The sequence below is a fragment of the Oryctolagus cuniculus genome, chromosome 4, assembly GCF_964237555.1.
Source record: "Oryctolagus cuniculus chromosome 4, mOryCun1.1, whole genome shotgun sequence".
Taxonomy (NCBI): domain Eukaryota; kingdom Metazoa; phylum Chordata; class Mammalia; order Lagomorpha; family Leporidae; genus Oryctolagus; species Oryctolagus cuniculus.
This window is the reverse complement of record NC_091435.1, coordinates 152,005,173-152,027,184: the sequence shown is the minus strand read 5'-3', so window position 1 is coordinate 152,027,184 and position 22,012 is coordinate 152,005,173. Positions and strand designations below refer to the sequence as shown.

The 22,012-nt window shown below is 49.9% G+C and overlaps 1 protein-coding gene across 2 annotated transcripts in view; it reads left to right on the top strand.

Moving 5' to 3' along the window:
* The window catches only part of RFTN1 (raftlin, lipid raft linker 1), a 233,501-nt gene that overhangs the window by 94,721 nt on the left and 116,768 nt on the right, over positions 1-22,012 (top strand). For both annotated transcript variants that reach the window (XM_002716182.5, XM_051818491.2), the window contains exon 3: positions 9,519-9,705. In XM_002716182.5, the coding sequence (XP_002716228.1) occupies positions 9,519-9,705 (187 nt within the window). The remainder of the gene's footprint in view (positions 1-9,518; positions 9,706-22,012) is intronic.

Sequence of the window (22,012 nt, the reverse complement as noted above, 5' to 3'; positions counted from 1 at the left end):
AGCACTTCAGCTGCTGGCGTGGGCGACACAGGACTGCTTTCTAGAAATGAGCGTTGGAAGGTGCAGTGGTTTCTCGCCGGCGTCGGAGCGCACGCTTTTCCAACAGGGATGTTTGCAACAGCAGAGACATCGCTTTGGCTCCTCTGCAGAGGTCCGGAGGGGTTGTTTCCAGGGAAAAAGTGGAGCTGCCGAGTGTTTTTGCTAAACAAAACATAGTCATAGCAAAAACAAGGCCTGCCTGGTCCCAGGGGTGTTAAGTAATGTGTGGTTTGGTGGATTATGTTTTTCCCCTACTTTTCCATTCCTTTCTTTTCTTTGTGTAGCTCTTGGGGTAATGGTTTATTTATTTAGACGGAGTTATTTTCTGAAAGAGAAGGAAAACATTTATTTTGAAAGACCTTCAGACTCTCGTGTCACCCAAAAATACCTTTGTGGCCTATTTTGGTTTTGGAAAAGCCGGTTCTTGGTAATTGAGTTGGGGAGAAAAGCGATAAGATTTCCAAGGAATTCACAATAGAGTTTGTGCGGGTCTGAGCTCTGTTCTTCTCCACGCCGTTAAAGAGGGCGGAAGCAGAGGCCAGGAGCTGATCGTGCGCATGTGCCCTGAACCTTTGGCAGGCGTGGTGCAGATATGGGGTGAACAGAGAGGGGTGTGCTGTCCAGTGCCCCGGGGGCGCCAAGATCAGGGAGGGGACAGCACGGGGCAACTGTCCCCCACGTTTATCAGGTGCCAGCGAGCCTCTGCAGCCACGTGGAGTTGAAATTTTGAAGCTGACTTCTTGAAAGTTGACACTAGAAGGTCTGGCACCACAGAGCCCATGTGTACATTGGGAGTATTCGGGCTGGAAGGACAGGGTGCTGCCGCTGCCTTGGGCAAGGTGAAGCTTCGGTCTTCCTCATTATTGCCTTGCTTGTGGGTCCCGTGTTTACTGGCCTGGGGTCCCCCAGTTCCTGGCCTTGGGAACAGCTTTCATCCTGTGCACTCTAGGGCATTTTGCATCCTGTGTCTTTCACCCACTAAATGCTGGTAGCAAACAGCTGCTCCTGGGATTGTAACCATCAAAAATGCCTCCAGACATTGCTAGATAGCCAGTGACGGGCAAATCTGTCCCCTCCCCTAGCTGAGAGCTGCGGGGTTAGAGTTACGGTGTGAGGTAGGGGATCTGCTTTGTTCTCTTTGTGTGTGTTATATTACCCTGACTATGCTACTGAAGCAATGCCGCCTTCAATACAGTGAGGACTTCGCTATAGTTCTCTGCTCCGTCCTTGATTCTTTATTGATTCACTGGTTTTGTTGCTCCTGTTATAATAACTAGGACTCCTACTGGCCTGGCTGGTGGGGGAAGCCAGCCTGAGAGCTAGCCGCCCTGCGATTGAACAGGGCCTGGTGTCGGGAGGAGAAAGGCAGTGTAGGGACACAGTGTGTGTCTGGCCTGGTGACTTCAGAATAACCCACACCATGTTCCTTGGAGCTCTCCTCTGGGATGGGAGGGACCCATCTGACCCTCCCCAGCATTTGTTTTTTAAACACCCCTTTTCTGTCCCACCCTGCCCGGATATCTCTTCTTGTTCCACAGAAATCCCTGGAAGGCTCTCTGCACCCCGCTCCCTTGCCTGGGGACAGCCGGAGCAGCAGAGGGCAGGTGGGAGCGGGGCCCTTGTCAGCACCCAGGTGTAGCTGCCTGCTGGCACCAGGTGTCCGCCTGGCCACTCCCCACCCACCCACAGGTGTAATTGCTCTCCCATTCGCATTGAGAATATCTGTTGTACTCAGGGTCACTTTTTCGTTAGAAATGGACAGACACATCAGTCTCCACTTTGGAATAGTGAAACAATTGCATTTTGAGCTTGGAAGCTTTTTCATAACTGCCTATCCTGGGACAATTCGTTTTATTAATGAGGGAGAGACCCAAGGATAGGGAGGCAGTTGGATGACTTGCCGGAGGTTTACATAATTTGTGAAAGAGAGCAGGCAACTGTTACAAAATAGCAAAGAGGTTACTCCCCTGGGCAGGATGAAAAACGGACCAAAAGGCTGTGTTTGGTATGTCCAACTAAACAGATAAATCATCCCCTTGTCGGGAGGGTTGATTACTTTATAAGAACTAGATTATTTTTTCTTGTACTTTTAAGGTTAAGGTTCAAATACAAACATGGAGTTAAGGTCTCGAATCCTGTTTACAATAGGAGCTAGGTTTTTTTTTTTTTTTTTCTGTGATAAGATTGTTGAGATTCATTTTTATTTGCTGTTTTAACCTTGAAGCTAAACTTACTTTGACAGCATGCACACGAAAAATTAAAGCCATAAAACTGCCGTGTTTTGACAGGAGATGCAGCTTTAGATTTTTAAGATAAAAATTTAAAAGGTGTTATGTTTTATTTAGGAAACACTGAAGTGTAAAGCAGTTGATTGGCTCATTTTTCTCGTGCGATGATTTGCGAGGGTGGAGATGGAGAAGGACCTAATGGTCCCTGGTCCGACTTTGTCATCGCTGCCCTTGGCTGACCTGACCCTCTGGCCGGGTCCTCACCCACCAAGGCCAGCGCCATGGACTGGGGTTGTTTGGAGCTCTGTCCAGTGCACACGTATCCTCCCGTCCGTTCCTCACAGCCTCTCTGATGGAAGACATGCTGGTGTTATCTCCATTTCAGCCAAGGAAACCAAGCATTCACACGCCCAGGTTAGCAGCCAGTGAGAGTCACAGCTGGCGTTAGCATCTTGTCTCTTAAACACGTCGGCTGCTTTTATTTTATTTTATTTATTTTTTATTGTGGGGTGATGCGTAAGGAAAACACACAGCTCCTGTAAACCATCAGAATCCTAGAACAGATTCTTTGATCATGGCAGTACGAGTTGGAAACACCTGAAAAAGATTGAGCCATGATGAGTGACAGAGCTTGTGTTCCCACGGTTGCTTGCTCACTGATTTTTTAAAAAAGATTTATTTTATTTATTTGAAAGAGTTACAGAGAGAGGTAGAGACAGAGAGAGAGAGAGAGAGGTCTTCCATCCGCTGGTTTACTCCCCAGATGGCCGCAACAGCTGGAACTGAGCTGATCTGAAGCCAGGAGCCAGGAGCTTCTTCCAGGTCTCCCACACTGGTGCAGGGGCCCACGCACTTGGGCCATCTTCTACTGCTTTCCCAGGCCACAGCAGAGAGCTGGATCGGAAGTGGAGCAGCCAGGACTCGAACCGGCCAGGGCTTTAACCCGCTGCGCCACGGTGCTGGTCCCTCACCGATGTTCTTGGTACACAGGTGTGACATAGTGCTTTCAGGTTTGATCGTGTGGTGAAGCCGACCTCCAGAAAGCCTGATGCTCCCATCAGAAGTCCAGGGGGCTGGCGCTGGGACGCAGTGGGTAAAGCCACCACCTGTGACACCAGCATCCTGTATGGACACGGGTTTGAGTCCCGGCTGCTCCACGTCCAATCTAGCTCCCTGTTACTGTGTCTGGGAAAGCAGCAGAGGATGGCCCAAGTGCTTGGGCCCCTTCGCCCACATGGGAGACCTGGACAAAGCTCCTGGCTTTGGCCTGGCACGGTGCTAGCAGTTGCAGCACGTGGGGAGTAAATCAACAGATGGACCGTCTCTCTGTCACTCTGACATTTGGATAAATGGATAGATCGTTAAAAATTTTTTTTCAGAGAGCAGCTGGTGTGCAGCATGTGGATGCCCTTTGGATGTGGTGGCTTGGTTAGCTCTAAGCAGTAGGGGACAGCTGCCCCAGGTTTCTGTGAGGTCCACACTCAGCGTGGGTAGGGCCTGGTTCAGGGCTAGGCAAGGAGACCACGGGCTGGGAGCAGGGTGAGGCAAAGAAGGCTACGCTGTGACAAGGGCAAGATCTGTAGCCTTGGAGCCACAGGGGAGCTGGAGCCCAAGGAGAGGATGGTAATACTGAACCTTCTTTGTGAACGATTTTGATGCTTTGTTTATACCGTTCGTTTGCACTGATTTGCATTTTGTAATGAGCAGCATTGCACACTTGGCCTCATTATTGCGTGTTCGGCACATCCTTATGTTTGACACCCCATTGGCCCCTGCCTTAGACTTGGGAGTGTGGCCCCAGGGGCACCGTTGGCCCCCACAGCAGACTGTGGGGGGAAGCCCGGGGCAGCCAGGGTGTGGGCTGTGTGGAGTGGGAGCTTGGTTGTGGGTCCCCTGTGTGCAGTTGGCCCTGGGTTTTGGGTCAGGCCAGCCGGGGGCGGAGAGGACTCTCTGGAGCTGGGTCCTCCCACCTGGTAAGCCCGGTGTGGCCTGGGAGTCTCAGAGTTTCCGGGCCCTGTTGCTGGAGGAGAACTTGCTCCTTGAGAAGCCTCTGCAGAGTCTGGGCTGTGGCGTGTGCTCCCCCAAGGCTATGAGACACGGCCACAGGCTTCTGTGTGTGGGAACAGGCAGGTGCCCAGTACTTTTTTTTAAAAATATTTATTTATTTGAAATGCAGACTGAAGTTGAGAAAGGGATTATCTTCCATCTGCTGATTCACTTCCCAACTGGCTGCAATGGCTAGGGCTGGGCCAGACAGAACCCAGGAGACGGGAGCTTTGTCCGGGTCTGCCACGTGGGTGCAGGGGCCCAAGGACTTGGGCCATCGTCTGCTGCTTTCTCAGGTGCATTACCAGGGAGCTGGATCAGAAGTGGAGCATTGGAGACTTGAACTGGCACCTGTATGGGATGCTGGCTCTGCAGGCAGTGGCTTACCTGCTATGCCACAGGGTCAGTCCCCAAAATTCTTCACCCTTCTATATGTTTTTTTCCCTCTAGCTGTGTACTTGGAACCTACCCTGCCCGAGGTAAAGACACCTGCTCTCCTGCTCAGTCTTCCGTTTGCCACTGCTGTTAATGGAGGCTGCTCCAGGATGCTCGATGCTTGCTTTAGCTGTAGATTTTTTTTTACTGTAAATTTTTTGCATGATATATGAAAATGAGAGCTACAGAATCTGATGTTAGGGGTAATCTTAGTTTTTAAAAATAATGCATCATTTAAAATATGCATGAAAAACTTAAATACTTGTTTTCATATTTAAGGAAGAAAACAGAAGTGTTTCATTGCCCTCTATCCAAATGGTGCCTTGTCGCTCCCCCTCTTCATGGAGGAACGACACTAAGCCCTGCCTAGGCTTCATATCCGAGTCACGGCACCATTATGTCGCTCCCCGTCTTCGTGGAGGAACGACACAGGACCCTGCGCTGTTCTTTTGTCTGCTCGGCCCTCCCCGGGTTTGCTGCTGGTTCTTCCCGGGTTGGCTACCGTCCCTTCCACCTCCGTGGAAGGGCGGTTCCCCCTGCCACTTTCCCCACTTCCGCGGGGGAGCGGCACACTGCCCGCCGGCTCTCTCGGGGGCTGCACAGGTGTTCCTTCAGATAGATGTTCCTGGTGCATGTTGTCTCTCTCCTCCTTTATAGTCCTCTTCCACCAATCCCAACTCTGCTACCCACATGCTGAGTACGCTGCTCTCCTCCAATCAGGAGCAGGTCCTGCTGTTTATTGGTTGAACTGGAGGCAGCTGTGTAGAAGCTGTTTCCTCTTCTCCCAGCACCATATTGTGGGAGAGCAGATGCATAGAATAAGTCTTAATTCCAGTAACAGTCTAGTCCGAGTTGCTCCCCACAGTGCCTGTGGAGGAGGGAATTGAAAGTCTAAAGCAAAAGCGACCTTCCCGCCTTTTCTTACTGTGCTAGTCCCCCTCTGCAATGTGGACACTATTGTAGATTCCCCCAGAAAAATTTTTATTCATGTCTACCCATCCTTCTAATTTTTACACAAGAATGACACACCATTAGGTACCATTACACATCTGTTTTAAACTTAGCAGTGTGCCTTGTTTCCAGTATCAGCACATAGCAGCTTTCCTTAGTCTTAATACCTCACATGGGAGAGAGAGGGAGGGAGGGAGGAGGGAGGGAGGGAGAGAGAGAGAGAGAGAGAGAGAGCATTTGAGGAGTGAACTAGCAGATGAGAACGCTCTCGCTCTCGCTCTAGCTGTCAAATAAATAAGATCTTTAACCCTTAGCCCTGGCTAGGATGGGGCCAAGCTAAAGCCAGAAGCCAGCAATTCACTCCAGCTCTCCTATGCAGGTGGCAGGGACCAAGTTATTTGAGCCATCATTATTTTTTTTTGACAGGCAGAGTGGACAGTGAGAGAGAGAGACAGAGAAAAAGGTCTTCCTTTACCGTTGGTTCACCCTCCAATGGCTGCCGCGGCCGGCAAGCTGCCCCAATCCGAAGCCAGGAGCCAGGTGCTTCCTCCCGGTCTCCCACGGGGTGCAGGGCCCAAGCACTTGGGCCATCCTCCACTGCCTTCCTGGGCCACAGCAGAGAGCTGGCCTGGAAGAGGGGCAACCGGGACAGAATCTGGCACCCCGACCGGGACTAGAACCTGGTGTGCCGGTGCCGCAGGTGGAGGATTAGCCTACTGAGCCGCGGCACCGGCCTGAGCCGTCATTATTACCTGCTGGGGTCTGCATTAGCTGGCAGCTGGAGTCAGCAGCCAGCGCTGGGTATAGAACCCATGCACTCCAGTGTGGCATGTGGGCATATTGACCAGGGTCTTAACTGCTAGCCACGTGTGGGCTCCTGTTTGCAGGTTTGTTACCAGAACCAGTTCCAGTAGTGGGGTTGCTGGGCACAGGGTGTGTGCATCGCTAGGTGTAGGGCAAGCACACCTGGTCCTCTGGAAAGATTTGCTCGGACCAGCTGTGATGAGCTCGCCTCTCTCCCCAGCATCCTTGCCCACGGCGGATGCTATGGGAGTAAAACAAGGAGATTTATTATTCCAATAGCAATGAGATATAAAACAACTAGGAATAGACCTGATAAATATGTAATGTCTATGTGAAGGAAACTTTAATACGCTCCCGAGGGATCTAAAAGAAGACTTGAGTAAATCAAAGTTATGCCATGTTCTTGGATGGAAACTGGCGGCATGGTGAACATATCCTCTCTCTCTCTGTTAAGCAATAGTTGGAACATGATCCAATAAAAATATCAGCAGTTTCTTTGGAGGGAGGGGGAATTTAATGAACTGATTTTTAAAGACCATTTGGAAAAACAAACAAATTAGGAGGATTCAGGAAATAGCTTACTAGATACAAAAATATAATATGAAACTAAAGTGGGTGAAAAATGTTACCTACAAGTGGACAAATGAATCACAGTCGTAAACTTAAATGTATTCAGGAATATAATATATGGTAAAGGTGGATCTCAAATCAATGAGGAACTCGAATAGACCCCCTGAGGAAAGTGGATGTCTGGATATTGAATTCAGATCGTATGCTCTACATGGGATAAATTCCAAATGGATCAAAGATTTATATACAGAAATGAAATATGTATTACCAGCATTCACAGGAGAACTGTTTTATAATCCTGGGTCTTTCTGCTATAACATAAAACTCAGAAGCCATTGAAAACAAGAATGATACATTCAAGTTCATAAAACATTCTTCATGGCAAAACCACTTTATGGAAAGTCAAAAGCAAACAACATATTAGGGAAAGATACTTGTAACGGATATAACAATTTAGGACTAATTTTCCTAATATGTAAAGAGTGTCTGTAAACCAATAGAAAAAGGACCAATAAATCCAACAGAAAACCAGGGAAAGATGATGCAAAGTCCACAGAAAAGGAGGCACAGCATTTGCATATGTAACGTTTAATAAGAAATACAAATTACAAAATAGGAGAAATGTAAGTCAGCACCTCACACAGCAGTCATTTCTCTGAGAGTGGGCGGGGCATGGGCAAAGGAGCCCCTGTGTGGCTCCCTGCTGGGAGGTAAATGTGTTCTGTACTGTGGAGAAAATCTTCAAAATTGGAAAATGTTACAATGCTTGTAAGTTTAACCCAGCAATTCCACATCTCGCAATTTTCTTTAGATATACTATATGTGCACACATGTGAAATCATGTAGGAATAATTTATGAGTGAAGCGTTACTTATACAAACAGAAGCTTGTATGGTGTATGGTATCTAACATGACGCATGTGTGGGAAAGATGGAGGAAGAGTTGTCTGTACTGCCGTGGCATAGTCTCAGAAACTATCCTGCCAATGAATCAGAAGCCACGAGTGTAATGTTACAGCGCCAGTTCTGGAAAAGGGGAGAGGGGTCCAAGGCCCTGTTTACTGTATATAAATGTAACAGTTGTTAACACATGCACACACACACACACAAAAAAAAACCCATAATACTGACTGCCTCTTGGGAAAAAGCCAGGGAGCAGGGGCTGAGGATGGATGCAGACTTCTCACTGAACACGTTCCTGCCTTTTGGCTTCTTTTAACCTCAGCGGTTCATCTCAAAGATAAGTAAATTTACAATCCAAATTAAAAATGATTGCTTGCATTAAGAATATTACTTGTTTTCACGTGCACAGTTTAAAGTTGAGTTAATTTGAGTCTTCACATATTGATTAGCCCTTTAATTTTTAGGCAACGTACTTTGCCCATTTTCCTGTGTTTGGCTTGTTTGGGGGGTGGGGTGGGGGAGTGGAGTGGATTCTTTGCAAATTAAGGAAATTACTCCTTTGTCTTAACTGACATGGGAATGCTGTTCCCGTTTGTTTATGTCACTTTTTGCAACTTGGCATTTTTAAATGTGCATGTGGTCCTTTTCCCCCCCTTCCCTCCTCCCCTTCTCCCCCTCCTCCCCCCCCTCCCTGTCTCCTCTCTGTCTTTCTGAGGGTGGAAATGACTTTTCCAAACGACTAAAAGACTGCCTGCACATTGAAGACGTCCCGTTGGGGGGCGTGTTGTGTTGCAGTGGGCTTCTGTGGGCGTCCCTTGTCAGAGCCCCGCGGCTCAGCCTCCAATCCAGCTCCCTGCTCAATGCATCTGGAAAGGCAGCGGAGGGTGGCCCATACACCTGGGTCCCTCCAGGATGGAGTTCCTGGCTCCTGGCTTTGGCCTGGCCCAGCCATGCCTGCTGTGGCCATTTGGGAAGTAAAATAGTGGAGGCAGGATCTCCCCTCCCCTCCCTCTTCTTCCCCTCCCCTCCCCTCCTTCCCTCTTCTCTCCTCTCCTCCTCTCCTTTCTCCCTCCTCCTCCCCCTCCCTTACCCTCCCCCCTCCTCCATCCTCCCCAACAAACAAAAACCAGTAAAATAGGCAAAGTGTGTTGTCTAAAAATTAAAGGGCAAATCAATATTTGAAAAGACTCAAATTAACATTAAACTGTGCACGTGAAAACAAGTAATATTCTTAATGCAATCAATCGTCTTTAATTTGGATTGTAAATGTGCTTACCATTTGAGATGAACCCACGAGGTTAAGAGAAGTCAAAAGGTACTAACACACACACAGTGAAAAGTCTGTTCTCTCCTCTCCTTGCCCATGCCCTGTTCTGTTTTTACTCGCTGCCTTAAAAAATTTAAAAGAAATTTTTTTGAAGAAGACACTTCAGTTGTCAGTGTCTTTGGGTTCCTGAAAAGGCGTCTTTGAAGACCAGACTGCTGTAGGACAGTGCTCCGGGGTCCTCACGGCCTCTCCTCTCCTCTCCCCTTGCACCTGCAGCGGCGCTACCGCAGTCCTCGGCCGTGAGGCTGGCCTCCCTGCGCGACCTGCCCGCCCAGCTCCTGGGGCTGTACGAGCAGGGCTTCTCGCTGGCCGCCCTGCACCCCTTCGTGCAGCCCACCCACGGGCTGGAGAGGACGCCCCTCGAGCACATCTTCAGGGCCATCCTGATCAAGAAAACCGACAGGTAAGGCCCCCTTCGTGGGGGACCGGTCAGTGTGCTGCGTGGAGGAGGGGGCACGAGAGATGGGACCGGGGCTTGAAGTGTGTGTGCTGTGTTCCCCCGGCCTCTGCCTTCTGACATGCTGCTCCGGGGGCCTCTGCCCTCTGACAGGTAAGGTAAGTTTGACAACTGAGAGAAGTTCCGTAGCGTCTTGTGACAGGCAATAGATGCCACAGGTGACAAGTTCTTTTTTTTTTTTTTTTTTTTTTAAGATTTATTCATTTATTTGAAGGTCAGAGTTACACAGAGAGAAAGGAGAGGCAGAGAGTGAGAGAGAGGTCTTCCATCTGCTGGTTCACTCCCCAGTTGGCCTCAATGGCCGGAGCTGTGCCAATCCGAAGCCGGGAGCCAGGAGTTTCTTCCGGGTCTCCCATGCAGGTGCAGGGGCCCCAAGCACTTGGGCCATCTTCTACTGCTTTCCCAGGCCATAGCAGAGAGCTGGATCAGAAGTGGAGCAGCCGGGACTCGAACCAGCACCCATGTGGAATGCGGCACTGCAGGCGGCGACTTTTACCCGCTACGCCACAGTGCCGGCTCCCAAGTGACAAGTTCTATTGGACCTCCTTTCTCCTTCTTTATTCTGTTGAATTAAAAGCTAGACAAGCATTTCCTCTGACAAAATGTACTTCTAGAAGGTGTGGCTAGCAAAGCACAGTGCTGTTCACTTGCAAAGCGTGACATCAGACTCGATGTCCTTCTCTCTAAAGCCTAGGAATACTTGAAACATGTGAGCCCGTTATGAGTTTTGAGTCACCTTGGAGGGAAACTGAAACCCAGGAAACAAAACACAACTTGCCTCGGGCTGGTGAGGTGACATAACGTGAGGAGGCTGGGGCTACAGGGGCTCCATGCCGTGGGTTGTTTTCTTGGCTCTGGTCTTTGGCTTTGGGTCTCCGTGGGTCGGGCGGCAGGAGTGCCCTTCCGGGGAATTCCACCCCAGGAGGTGATACAGAGCTTGGCATGGAGTCAGCGCATGATAGCTGAGTTCCCACTCCGAGTGCAGAGGTGTGTTTTTTTTTTTTTTTCTTTGGCTACAGAGCAGCAATGGCCAAGCTCTCCTGGGCCTGGGGATTGTTGGTAAGGAGCAGTATGGGCTTCAGCAGGTCTGTGGTGAGGCCTGGCGCTCTGCATTTTGGGAAACCTGCCCAGGTGATGCGGGTGCTGCTGGCCCATGAGGTGCCAAGGTGTGGAGGACCTGACCCATTCTTGTCTGCTCTCTGCCTGGGGCTTTACTCCCGGGAGAGCTTGACGTTCCAGGGAGGGTCAAAGAGCTCAGGGAGTGGTGTCGTGTGTGTGTGTGTGTGTGTGTGTGTGTGTGGTGGGTGGGGGGTCAAGGGATTCTCGGGACCTCCTGATTGATATAATGAGGGGTTGGGCACTATGCGATGTAGACCCCCCCCCCCCCCTTCACCACTGTGGTAATTGGTCCTGGCCAGCCAGGGAGCTGGGGAGGGATGCCTTTGGTTCCTTAATTCTGTTGAGCACAGGGATCAGCAAATGAATGGGCTTCCCAGAAGAGAAAAATGGGCAGAGCTATGGTGAAGAAAGAGACCCTGGCGTGCAGGAGGGTTTCCCACACAGGGAAGCCGGCAGCCCCTTTGGGCTTGTGTTCTTGCTCACCTGGAGCCCGAGACACCTGCCCTGGTGGCTGTAGTGAACAGAGAAAGAATTCCTTGGTTAACCTCGTGTTGGGTCTTCGAACTGCTATTTTTTCCCCCTAAAAGAAAGCTGCACAAGTTTGGTGATTTCCAGTGTAAAATAAGGCAAGAACAGCCATGAGCATCTTCCTCCACTCCCATGCTGGGCACTGATGGGCCGTGGGGTCATTGTAAAGCATAATTTTATTTTTTTTTAAAGATTTATTCATTTATTTGAAAGTCAGAGTTACACAGAGAGGAGAGGAAAAGAGGAAGAGAGAGAGAGAGAGGTCTTCCATCCGCTGGTTCACTCCCTAATTGGCCAGCAATGGCTGGAGCTGCACCGATCTGAAGCCAGAAGCCAGGAGCTTCTTCCTGGTATCCCATGTGGGTGCAGGGGCCCAAGGACTTGAGCCATCCTCCACTGCTTTCCCAGGCCATAGCAGAGAGCTGGATTGGAAGTGGAGCAGCCGGGACTAGAACCGGTGCCCATATGGGATGCCGGAGCTTCAGGCCAGGGTGTTAACCTGCTGTGCCATAGCACTGGCCCCTAAAGCATAATTTTAAAGTTCAGGTGTTTTTCTGTTCTAAACTGTGCAGTGGCCGTGTTTTAACATCATGAGGGAAAAAACTTCACAGTCTTTTTTTTTTTTTTTAATTATTTTCATTTTATTTGAAATAGAGAGGGGTGGGGGGAGGCAGGCAGGCAGATCTTCCCTTCACGGGTTCTTTCCCTAACTGTCTGTGTCACCTGGGGCTGGGTGAGGCTTAGGCCAGGAGTTCAGAATTCAGCTGGGGTCTACCACTTGAATGGCAGGGACTCAAATACTTGAGCTGTTACCTGCTGCCTCCCGGGGTGCACAATAGCCGGAAACTGGAGTAGGAAGCAGAGCTGAGGCTGAAACTGGTGTCTTAACCACTGGGCCAAGTGCCAGCGCACCTCACGCTGTGAAACATAAGCAAGTGAGCTACAACCCGCGATAGAACCTGTTCTGTGTCCGTGGGGATTTTAACGTAGTAAAAACATTAGAGAGGAACCCTTTCCTGATTCCCTTTTAATAGGGACCGTAGTGAAAGTGGTATTTTTCACAAAGTCTCTCAAAGGTCTGACAGCCATAGATGCTGTTAAATGATTTAGTTCTCAAAAATGAAGTAAGAGCCTGATTAGTGTTTTCCAAGTAGACACACTGGGAGAGGCGTTGGGTAACTTTTCAGATTGCCATTGGCCCAAATGAAGTTCATGGGGCCTGTGCCGTAGTGCGGTTGGTTAATCCTCCGCCTGCAGTGCCAGCCTCCCATATGGGCACCGGTTCGAGTCCCAGCTGCTCCTTACACCCATGTGAGAGACCAGGAAGAAGCGCCTGGCTCCTGGCTTTGGATCGGCATAGCTCCGGCCGTTACAGCCATCTGGGAAGTAAACTAATGTAAGGAAGACCTTTCTCTCTGTCTCTCCTTCTCACTCTCTGTAACTCTACCTCTCAAATAAAATAAATCTTTAAAAAAAAATGAAGTTCATGGGCAAGAACAGCTATGAGATTGTGACTTGAACTTAGGGAAAGGATGGGCTTTGGGGTGTGCGGCGAGACCAGAAGCAGGAAGGAAACACTGCAAGTCTGCAAGTTCGCATCCATTCGTTCATTTGAAGGCAGTTGTCCAGCATGCACTCTTTTTTTAAAAAAGATGTATTTATGTATTTGAAAGTCAGAGTTACACAGAGAGAGAAGGAGAGGCATAGAGGGGAAGAGACAGAGAGGTCTTCTATCCACTGGTTCACTCTCCAGTTGGCCGCAACTGCCGGAGCTGTGCCGATCCGAAGCCAGGAGCCAGGAGCTTCTTCCTGATCTATATGGGTGCAGGGGCCCAAGGACCTGGGCCATCTTCTACTGCTTTCCCAGGCCATAGCAGAGAACTGGAAGAGAAGTGGAGCAGCTGGGACTCGAACTGGCACCCATATGGGATGCCAGCACTGGAGGTGGCAGCCTTACACGCTACGCCACAGTGCCGGCCCTGAGCCTGCACTCTTGCTAAGGTATCGTGGTACAGGCTCTCCACATGGTGGGCAGGTAGCAGGTGCAGCTGGGCCTGGAGCCTGCCTTCCAGGGACTCACAGTCTTGTAGATAAAATAAGATGTCTTACACGGTGGGAGTTTGGAGAAGGCGCTGCCTCCTCCCCCTGGCAAAGGGGAATGCTTCTGGGGGAGGAAGCTTTGAACTTGGACCTGATTTCTCTTGGGTGATCATAAGAGTAATGAGCATTAGGTGGGAAGAGCTTATTTAAATCTCATAGTGAAATGTCTTTTAGTGGCGTTTGGGAAACTTGAGAGCGTCTTTCACAGCCCAGGTAAATTATTAATGAGCCTCTCCAAAGGCAGGACTCAGGGCGGTGACATTTCTCTGAGCTCGCTACAGTTTTGACAAATTTCACTTAAATCCATGCAAAATCACCTGATCTTTTCTTTTGAAAATGCTGGTGACTGCCACTTCCTTTTAAGATGGCAGGCCAAACCACGCAGCCAACTATAAAGTGTGCTTGATTCTAAGTGTATCGAATCCAGTCAAAGTCTCTTCCTTTGAAAACTGACTTGGGAAGGAATCGCCGAATTTGAAACACTTCGTGAATAAGCAGAGAGAGAGAGAGAGAGAGAGACAGAGAGACTGTATTTCCTCTTCTCAGCTCGCTTTTTGGAATACTTGGTGATTTTTCACAGACCACGGGGTTGCATTTCACTCTGCATTCCAAGTAGAATTAAGGGGTCGATCATTGCTGGGGGACAGTTTTCCTTTAGAATGCATTGCCAGAGATCTTAAAACTTGATGGCTAAGAGAAGTCAGTTACTAAAGTGTCACTTGTGCTGTTTCGCGAGCGTGGGTTTCATTCTAGGACGTTTTGTGGTTGTAGGTGTAAGTGCAGACACACCTTGCACTGCTGTTCCCACCTGTTGAGTTGTAGTTCACACACGGAGCTAATTCAGAGCACTGCTGTTGTGTTTTTCAGCACAAGTGGGTTGAAGCCTTTTGTGCCCCAGGCCCCTGGACACTTGGGAAAGTTGTACATCAGGTGTCTTTTGGCCTAGGGCTGGAGGGTGGGGCACAGAGAGGAGCCACAGCTAATGGTCAGGGGTGGGCTCTGGCTTGTCCGTCTCCTTCCAAACTCAGGTGAAATTTCATTGCCATCGTGATGGTATTACAGGTGGCACATGTGAGAGGTGATTGGGTCCCTCATGAGTGGATTAGTGCTGCTGTCACAGGACTGGGATAGGTTAGTTATTGCAGGACTGGTTTAGTTATTGTGGGAGAGGGTTAATTATTGCGAGAGAGGGGTAGTTATTGTGGGAGAGGATTAGTTATCGTGGGAGAGAGTTAGCATGGGAGAGAGTTAGTTGCCGTGAGAGAGAGTTAGCTACCATGGGAATGGGTTTGTTACCATGGGAGTGGGTTAGTTATTGTGGGAGAAGGTTAGTTATCACAGCAAAGGGTTAGTTACTGCAGGAGAGGGGTAGTTACTGCGGGAGAGGGTTAGGCACCATGGGAGAGAGTTAGTTACCGTGGGAATGGGTCACTTAGCATGGGAGAGGGTTAGTTACCACAAGAGAGGGTTAGTTACTGCAGGAGTGGGTTAATTATTGCAAGAGGGTATCAGTAACGGCGGGAGAGGGTTCCTGATCGAAAGGGTGAGTTTGGCCCATTTTCTGCATCTTGCACGTGCTAACTACAGCCGGCCTTCAGAGTCATGCCCCGTCCCGGGTGCTGTGCTGCAGCAGTAGAAACACACTACGTGGTGAGATTCTACAACTCCCGTGGGAGGTATGAAAGGCACAGAGTCACGTTGCCCTTGAAAATCTTTTCTTTTCTGGGGGGGAGGTGGGGTTGGGTAACATTTATTTGAAAGGTAGAAAGAGAGAGATGGACACAGAAGGACACAGATCTTCCATCCACTGTTCCACTCCTCAGATGCCTGCACCAGCCCAGTTTGGGCCAGACAGAAGCCAGGAGTCCACTGCGTAGATGTCAATACCCAAGTACTTGAGCCGTCACCAGCTGCCTCCCAGGGTGCATGTTAGCAGGAAGCTGGAACAGGAAGTGGCGCCGGGAGTCCAGCTCAGGCCCTGCGATATGGAACGGAGCATTCTAAGTAGCACCTCAGCCTCTGAGCCGAGTGCTTCTTGAGCACCCACGGAATGCACGTGGTGCCGCCAAGGTTGGATCAAATTCTGTGTCCAGCACCAGACCCTCGCTGGAGCTGAGCTGGCTTGGCTTTGCAAGGAGTGTCTGTTAGAACCACAGCTGGGGCGCGAGATGCTTCCACCTGGAGAGGCTTTGGTGGGGCCTGAGACCGAGAAAACAGGAGCCCACGTGGGCACATCTGTGCGATGGAGGAGCTGGTGCCATTTTCCATGGTCTGCATTCCTCTTCTGTGGTTCTCTGAGACAAGCTTGTGTTTTGCAATTTCCCTAAGCAAATAGGGGCCCTCCCGTCCCTGGAGCTCTGTGCAGAGACGGCGCTACTGCTCAGCGGGTCCGAAGGCCTGGTTTCCGTCTGTCTGGTTTTCAGAGGCCCGGTGGCTCTCCTGGGCTGCAGATCTGGGGTGGTAGGTAGATTCAGAGGGAGAGAAGTCATGGGAAAGGCCTCCCCGGGGGGTCTGGAGAGCAGAACGTGGTGTGCATGAAAGGAGGGCGGCACAGAGCCCAGAGGGAGGGAGTGGGGCAACAGGCACAGGAGGCCGGGGGACCTGGACCTGGAGGTGAGACTGGGGGGGACTGGAGACCAGGAGGGCTGGGCTCACTGCTCCGTCTGCTGACTTGAGGGCGCTGCCGAGGACCTCATGCTATATATACCAGTTTCCTCCGGGATTCTTAGAAGAGGTGCTGTGTTCCGGGCTGACCGTGTGTTTGAAGGCCGGGTGCTTGCCCTCCTGGGCGGCAAGCTGTGATCCCCAGTCTGGGCGAGCTCACAGGCCACAGGATGAGTCAGCACCCAGTGCCAAGGGATGTGGAGAGACAGGTGCTTGGGCTTCTTTTTAAAATCTATTTATTTTCATTTTTTATTTGGAAGACCAAGCGTGGTGGTTCACTCCCCAAATGCCCACAACAGCGGGGGCTGGGCCAGGCTGCAGCCAGGAACCAGAAACTCCATCCAGTCTCCCACATGGGTGGCAGAGACCCCAGTACTTGAGCCATTCCCCGCTGCCTCCCAGGTGTGTGTGAGCAGAAGGCTGGGTTGAGATTGGAGGAGTTGGGACTCGAACCTCGCGTTCCTTTGTTTTTTTTTTAAGATTTATTTATTTTTTTGAAAGTCAGAGTTACACAGAGAGAGGAGAGGCGGGGAGAGAGAGAAAGAGAGAGAGAGAGAGAGAGATCTTCCATCTGATAGTTCACTCCCCAATTGGCCGCAATAGCCAGAGCTGTGCCGATCCGAAGCCAGGAGCTTCTTCTGGGTCTCCCACGCAGGTGCAGGGACCCAAGGACTTGGGCCATCTTCCACTGCTTTCCCAGGCCATAGCAGAGAGTGGGATTGGAAGTGGAGCAGCCGGGTCTCGAACCAGCACCCACATGGAATGCCGGCCCTGAACCTCGAGTTCTAATATAGGATGCAGGCGTCCTAAGCAGTACCTAAGCGTTGTGCCAAATGCCGGGCTGGGTTTTTTGACTTTGGGCTGTTTTCTAGGAGACCAGCTCCCAGAATGCTCAGCTGCTACCCATTGTCCTTCCGCCTGTGGCCTGGAGTCCTGAAGACTCTGCCTTTATTCTGAGACAGGGCTTGCAAAATCCCAGGCCTCGGGGGCCGGGCTCGCCAAGTGGGGAATGGGGGAGCTCGATGTGTTAGCTCTACTCTGATGTTGTCAGATCATGTACATTTTTTTTCCCAAGGAAATCCAGGAATATGGGTTTTTATGTCAGAATTTCTCTTTTTAAAATGTTGTCTCACTTTTCCAGCATAGCATTGTGTATCTCTAGCTTGTGTCACAGGCTGCCATCTTGCAGCCTCTGGTGTTTCCAGTTAAAGCTTGCTTGATGCCCGGGACTCTACTGTTAGGGAGTTTTGTGGCTCTGCACACCTCCTGCTCCCTTGCTAAATCATTGTTCGTCTTGGGATTCCCATTCCCTACCCTGGGTGGATTTTCCCTCATAAAGTCACGTCCTGGAATTTTGCTACAGTTGTTCACCAGAGGACCATAAATTTATCAGGAGCTGAATCTGTTCTGGGTTTATGTATTTACCAGTTCCAGAAGTACATGTTGATAATGCAGCCACACAGCACAAGTAACAGAACAGACGCACACAGACACACACGCTCGGCTCCTTCCCCACCAAAATGACAGTGATTGGCCCACAAGAGTGGATGTACGTTGTTTTTCACTTTCTCTTTGTAAAAATCATCCAAAGCATGGCTTTGCAAGAGGAGACAGTCTTTGTGGGCTTTAAGGACACATGCATTATCGTGCCTTTCTTATGGCGCACAAGCTACCACGAACATTTTCTTTGGCATTTGAAAAGGGCAGAGCTTGGGCAAGAACAAAATTATATTGGAACTAAAAAGAAAATTCTTTTCAAAATTATAGTTGAAAGCGCCCTCTTGAAAATGGGCTTGTGTCTCTTTCTGTCTAATTTTTACCAATTACTTTGAGTCATGGTAGAACTGCAGGGCTTCTGGAAAGAGATTTCATAATTAAGTGAAATACTCAGGGGTGTAGCGCCTGCCGGGGTGTGGCCTAGAAACCGCTGGCACTCGGGAGGCGGGCAGCCCTGGAGTGTGGGGAACGGAGGGGCGCTGGCGCCGTGATTGGCACCTGCACCGCAGCGGGGCTGATACCCAGAGAGCAGACGTGGAGGGAGGTGGATTCTCACAGCGGAGGGTAGGAGAGTGTGTGTAGCGTGAGGTCATTATTTCAGATTCAGAAGAGGGAAGGGCCTGCCTCCTGTCCGGCGTGGGGTCGTCTTTCCTAGGTGTTCTCTGCTTCCTGAGGGGTGTGGGGAGCCTGCCTAGCGCTCCAGGGCTGCCGCCCCCGCCCCCTGAGGAGCTGTCCAGCACCGCCGGCACTACCTTAATTTCTTGCTCCTGTTTTCCCGCGGCGCGGTGGAGGGATGCGTTTCTGGTGTGTGGAAGTTTTAGGATGCACTGTTAATTACTGTGTTTGCACTTCCCAATCTAATGTGCCATTGCCACGCTCTCTGGGGGGAAGAGATTTTTTTTTTCCAATCCACACCCCTCAATGACTCACCTCCTCTCTCTCGCTGCCTTCCTGCGGTGCGTCAGCCTACGTCCCGTGGAGGGGACAGCAGAGGCATTGCCTGCGTCTCTTCCCACTCTCTGTTCTGCGGTTTTATCTCTTGTCTCCCCTCGGGAGACAGAATTAGCATACGAGTGATTTCCAGTCTTTTCCCAGAAATATTTTGAGATGGTGGAGAAGTGTGAGTGGCACTCCTGATACAGAGGTGCAGGCACCCCATTTCTTTGAAATTGCCTGTTGATGTTAACATGGATGGGACTGCTGCCATATTGGTTTTAAGTAAAATAAACAGAGGTGCCCAGACAACCTTGAAAGAAATCTTGGCTCCCTGAGAAACTTGCTTTGGTGGCACTGCAGGTGGACTGTGGGGAGGCTGTGGTGTGGTCTGGAGTGCAGTGGGCACATAGTGTAGGTAATTGAGTTATGAATGATTTTCCTGAAGAGTTAGTTTTTATATTTATGTGTTTGCCCCAGATTAAATTTCAGAACTCGTGTTCCATCTTCCTGGCAGGCGCTTGTTTGTCTTGTCCTTGTCAGTCGGTAGATTGTGAATATTTTCCAAGCGGAGATAGATATAAGTGGGCATTTCCAGTGATGAGTCCTGGAACAGACAGGTACTAATTGAATTTTACGTCTTTGGGTCTGAATGTGGAAGCAGGTGAGTGGTAACTTTCAGATGCGCGTTAAGTCCATTATTAGTGATCTAAGTGTTCGTGAGGCTTGGATGTAATGATTATAATCTATCCAACTGTTTTCTGTAATATTTTAAATGGTTGAAAAATGGGACCATTTTACCCAGAGGTAAATGCTATAAATATGATTTAGTGAAATTTATCATTTCATTTGCTTCCTATTCATCAACCGGGAGTTGGAACTTAATGATGGTTACAAAGACTTTAAAAACCAAATTCGTAACTCATATTCACATAGCACCTGTTTTCTGAGGGCCTGCATGTGTGAAGTATCATAATTAATTCTCATCATGTCCTCGTGATGGTTGTTTTGGTTAATATTTGTTGCAAACATGATTACGTGTTCAGAGGAGGTTTTAGACGATTTTGTAGCTGAAGGGGGCCTTTTTCTTCCTCCCAGCCTCCACTTCGCATTTCATTTCCCAGCAACGTGAGGCTGCAGTAGTTAATGGCTGCTCCGTGCCGGGGTGGGGGTGGCTCAGTGGGTGTACAGCCTCAGTCGCATCTGGAGACCCAGAGCACAGAACAGCAGCGACTCCCGGCTCATGGCTCTCGGAGCTTATTCGGAAGTGTCCTCAGAGACTCCTCGGGAGTGGCAGCATCCCATGGCCCCGTGGCTAGGCTGTGGCTCCAAGGCCTGGCTCATCCCCGAGCTGGATTCAGGACTCAGAGCTGCCACTGCAGACCCGTTGGAGCTCCCCGAGCAGGCTGGCAGGGACGTGTCCGTTTCTGCTCTCAACAGTTGTTTGCAGATCACGATCCTGGGGCTGTTTATGCATTATTTTCTGAAAAGCAAATCAAACTGAACGTGTTCAGTAGTAGCCTTTGTCACAGAGAATGAGGTGAACCCAGTCCCTGTACTACCAGGATTTAGAACTACTGGGTTGTGTCCTTGCACTTTTTCCACTCAAATTTCTACAGCCCAAGTTCCTAAAATTGCTCTGTCAGGCAACTTGGATCTTATCGGGGAAAAAAAAAAAACCCGCAGTTTTTTGGGGAAGAACATTTATGTGTTTGCAGGCATTTCTTCGCATGATTTATCGTCTGAATGGCCATAATAGCTATCATTTATTTATTGTTGTGGCTGGCTCCACTCTTTGCTCCTTGCTTCCTGATGCAACTTATCTTTATTCCTGGAAGCCACAAAGAAGAAAAAGGAGCCCCAGAGGGGTGCTCGGCCAGGTCAGAGTCCACGCGTCTCCTGAGTGGAGGGACCAGAGTTCACATCAGCCTAGGTCTGCTTCTAATACCTTGCCTTGTCTACGGCCAGACCACCCTGGATGTACCTGATCTTGCCCAATGCCTTTCCTCACTGAGTTTTTAACCATTGGGGGGGGTGGTTAAGGTAGGGGCTGGGGTCGAGTTTCACAGTCGGGGCACTGTCGGCATTTGGGGCTAGACAATTGTGCGTGGGACCGTCCTGTGCACTGTTGGGCCCTGAGCAGCCTCCCTGGCATGGACCTACAGGGTACTGGTGGCAAACCTGACATCCCCACGGTGGTCACTGTCAAAAGTGTCTCCAGACACTGCCCCTACCCAAGAATGCTGGGTTAGAGTTATGGTGTGAGGTAGGGGGCTTAGCTTTACTTTCTTCTGGATTGTCGCCTTTGCTGATAGCATTGATCACATTGGCTTTGCCAGTGATTGATAGCATCGAGTCCATTCCAGATTCACCTGTGTGCTGATTTTGGTGCTAATGCCACAGTTTTTTGTTACAGTGAGCTTGTAGTGTCTGTTAATGTGCAGTAGATAGGCACTATTCTTTTTCAGGATCTTGGCAACTTTTGTCCGTTGACTTTTTTCCCTCCATGTCAAGTTTAAAGTCATTTTCTCCAGTTCCCAGTAAAACCTGTGGATCGTGTAACTCCGGCAGCGTGCTAACTTGAGAACTCCCACCTTGTGTTTTTCAAGAACATGAAGTTCAGTGTTACTGCTGGAAGTAGGCTTTGCTTTAGAGCTTCATCATTTTCCTGAAATTATGTCTTCTGCTGGGCTGGCGGTTACCAGAGCGGGGCAGACAGCCTCAGCGTCTTAGATGCCTGTTTATTGGTGTGGAAAATCAGGAGGCAGGGAGGTCTGCTGATACGTAACAGTCAGGTTGAAGGCGGTGTCTGGGCTTGTTGTGTTTGTCAGAGGTCCCTGGTGCTGTGCCGGGAAGGGGGAGGACTGTGTGTGTGTGCATGTGTTCATGCATACATCTGTGTGTGCGTGTGTGTGTGTGCGTGTGTGTATGTGTGTGCGTGCACACACTGGGTATAGAGGAACACTTCCAGTCCAGATCTCAGCAAAGTGGATTTGTGGCTAATAAGCAGTCTAAATGAAAGTTATCCTCATGAAATAGGCTTAAGACTTTATTATTATTATCATTATTATTATTCTTATTGGGCAGAGGGAGGGAGGGAGGGGGAGAAGAGAAAGAGAGAGAGAGATTGATCTTCTGTCTGTTGGTTCACACCCCAATAGTTGGGTCTATGCCAGGCCAAAGCCAGGAGCCCCGAGCTTCTTCTTGGTCTCCCACGTGGATGCAGGAGCCTGAGCACTTGGGCCATCCTCTGCTGCTTCCCTAGGAGCATTACTAGGGAGCTGGATCAGAAGTGGAGCAGTTGGGTCCCAAACCAGCACCTGTGTGGGATGCCGGCAACACAGGCCGTGGCTTTACCCACTATACCTCAACACTGCCCTCTAAACTTAGGACTTTAAAAAGATTCCTGTGA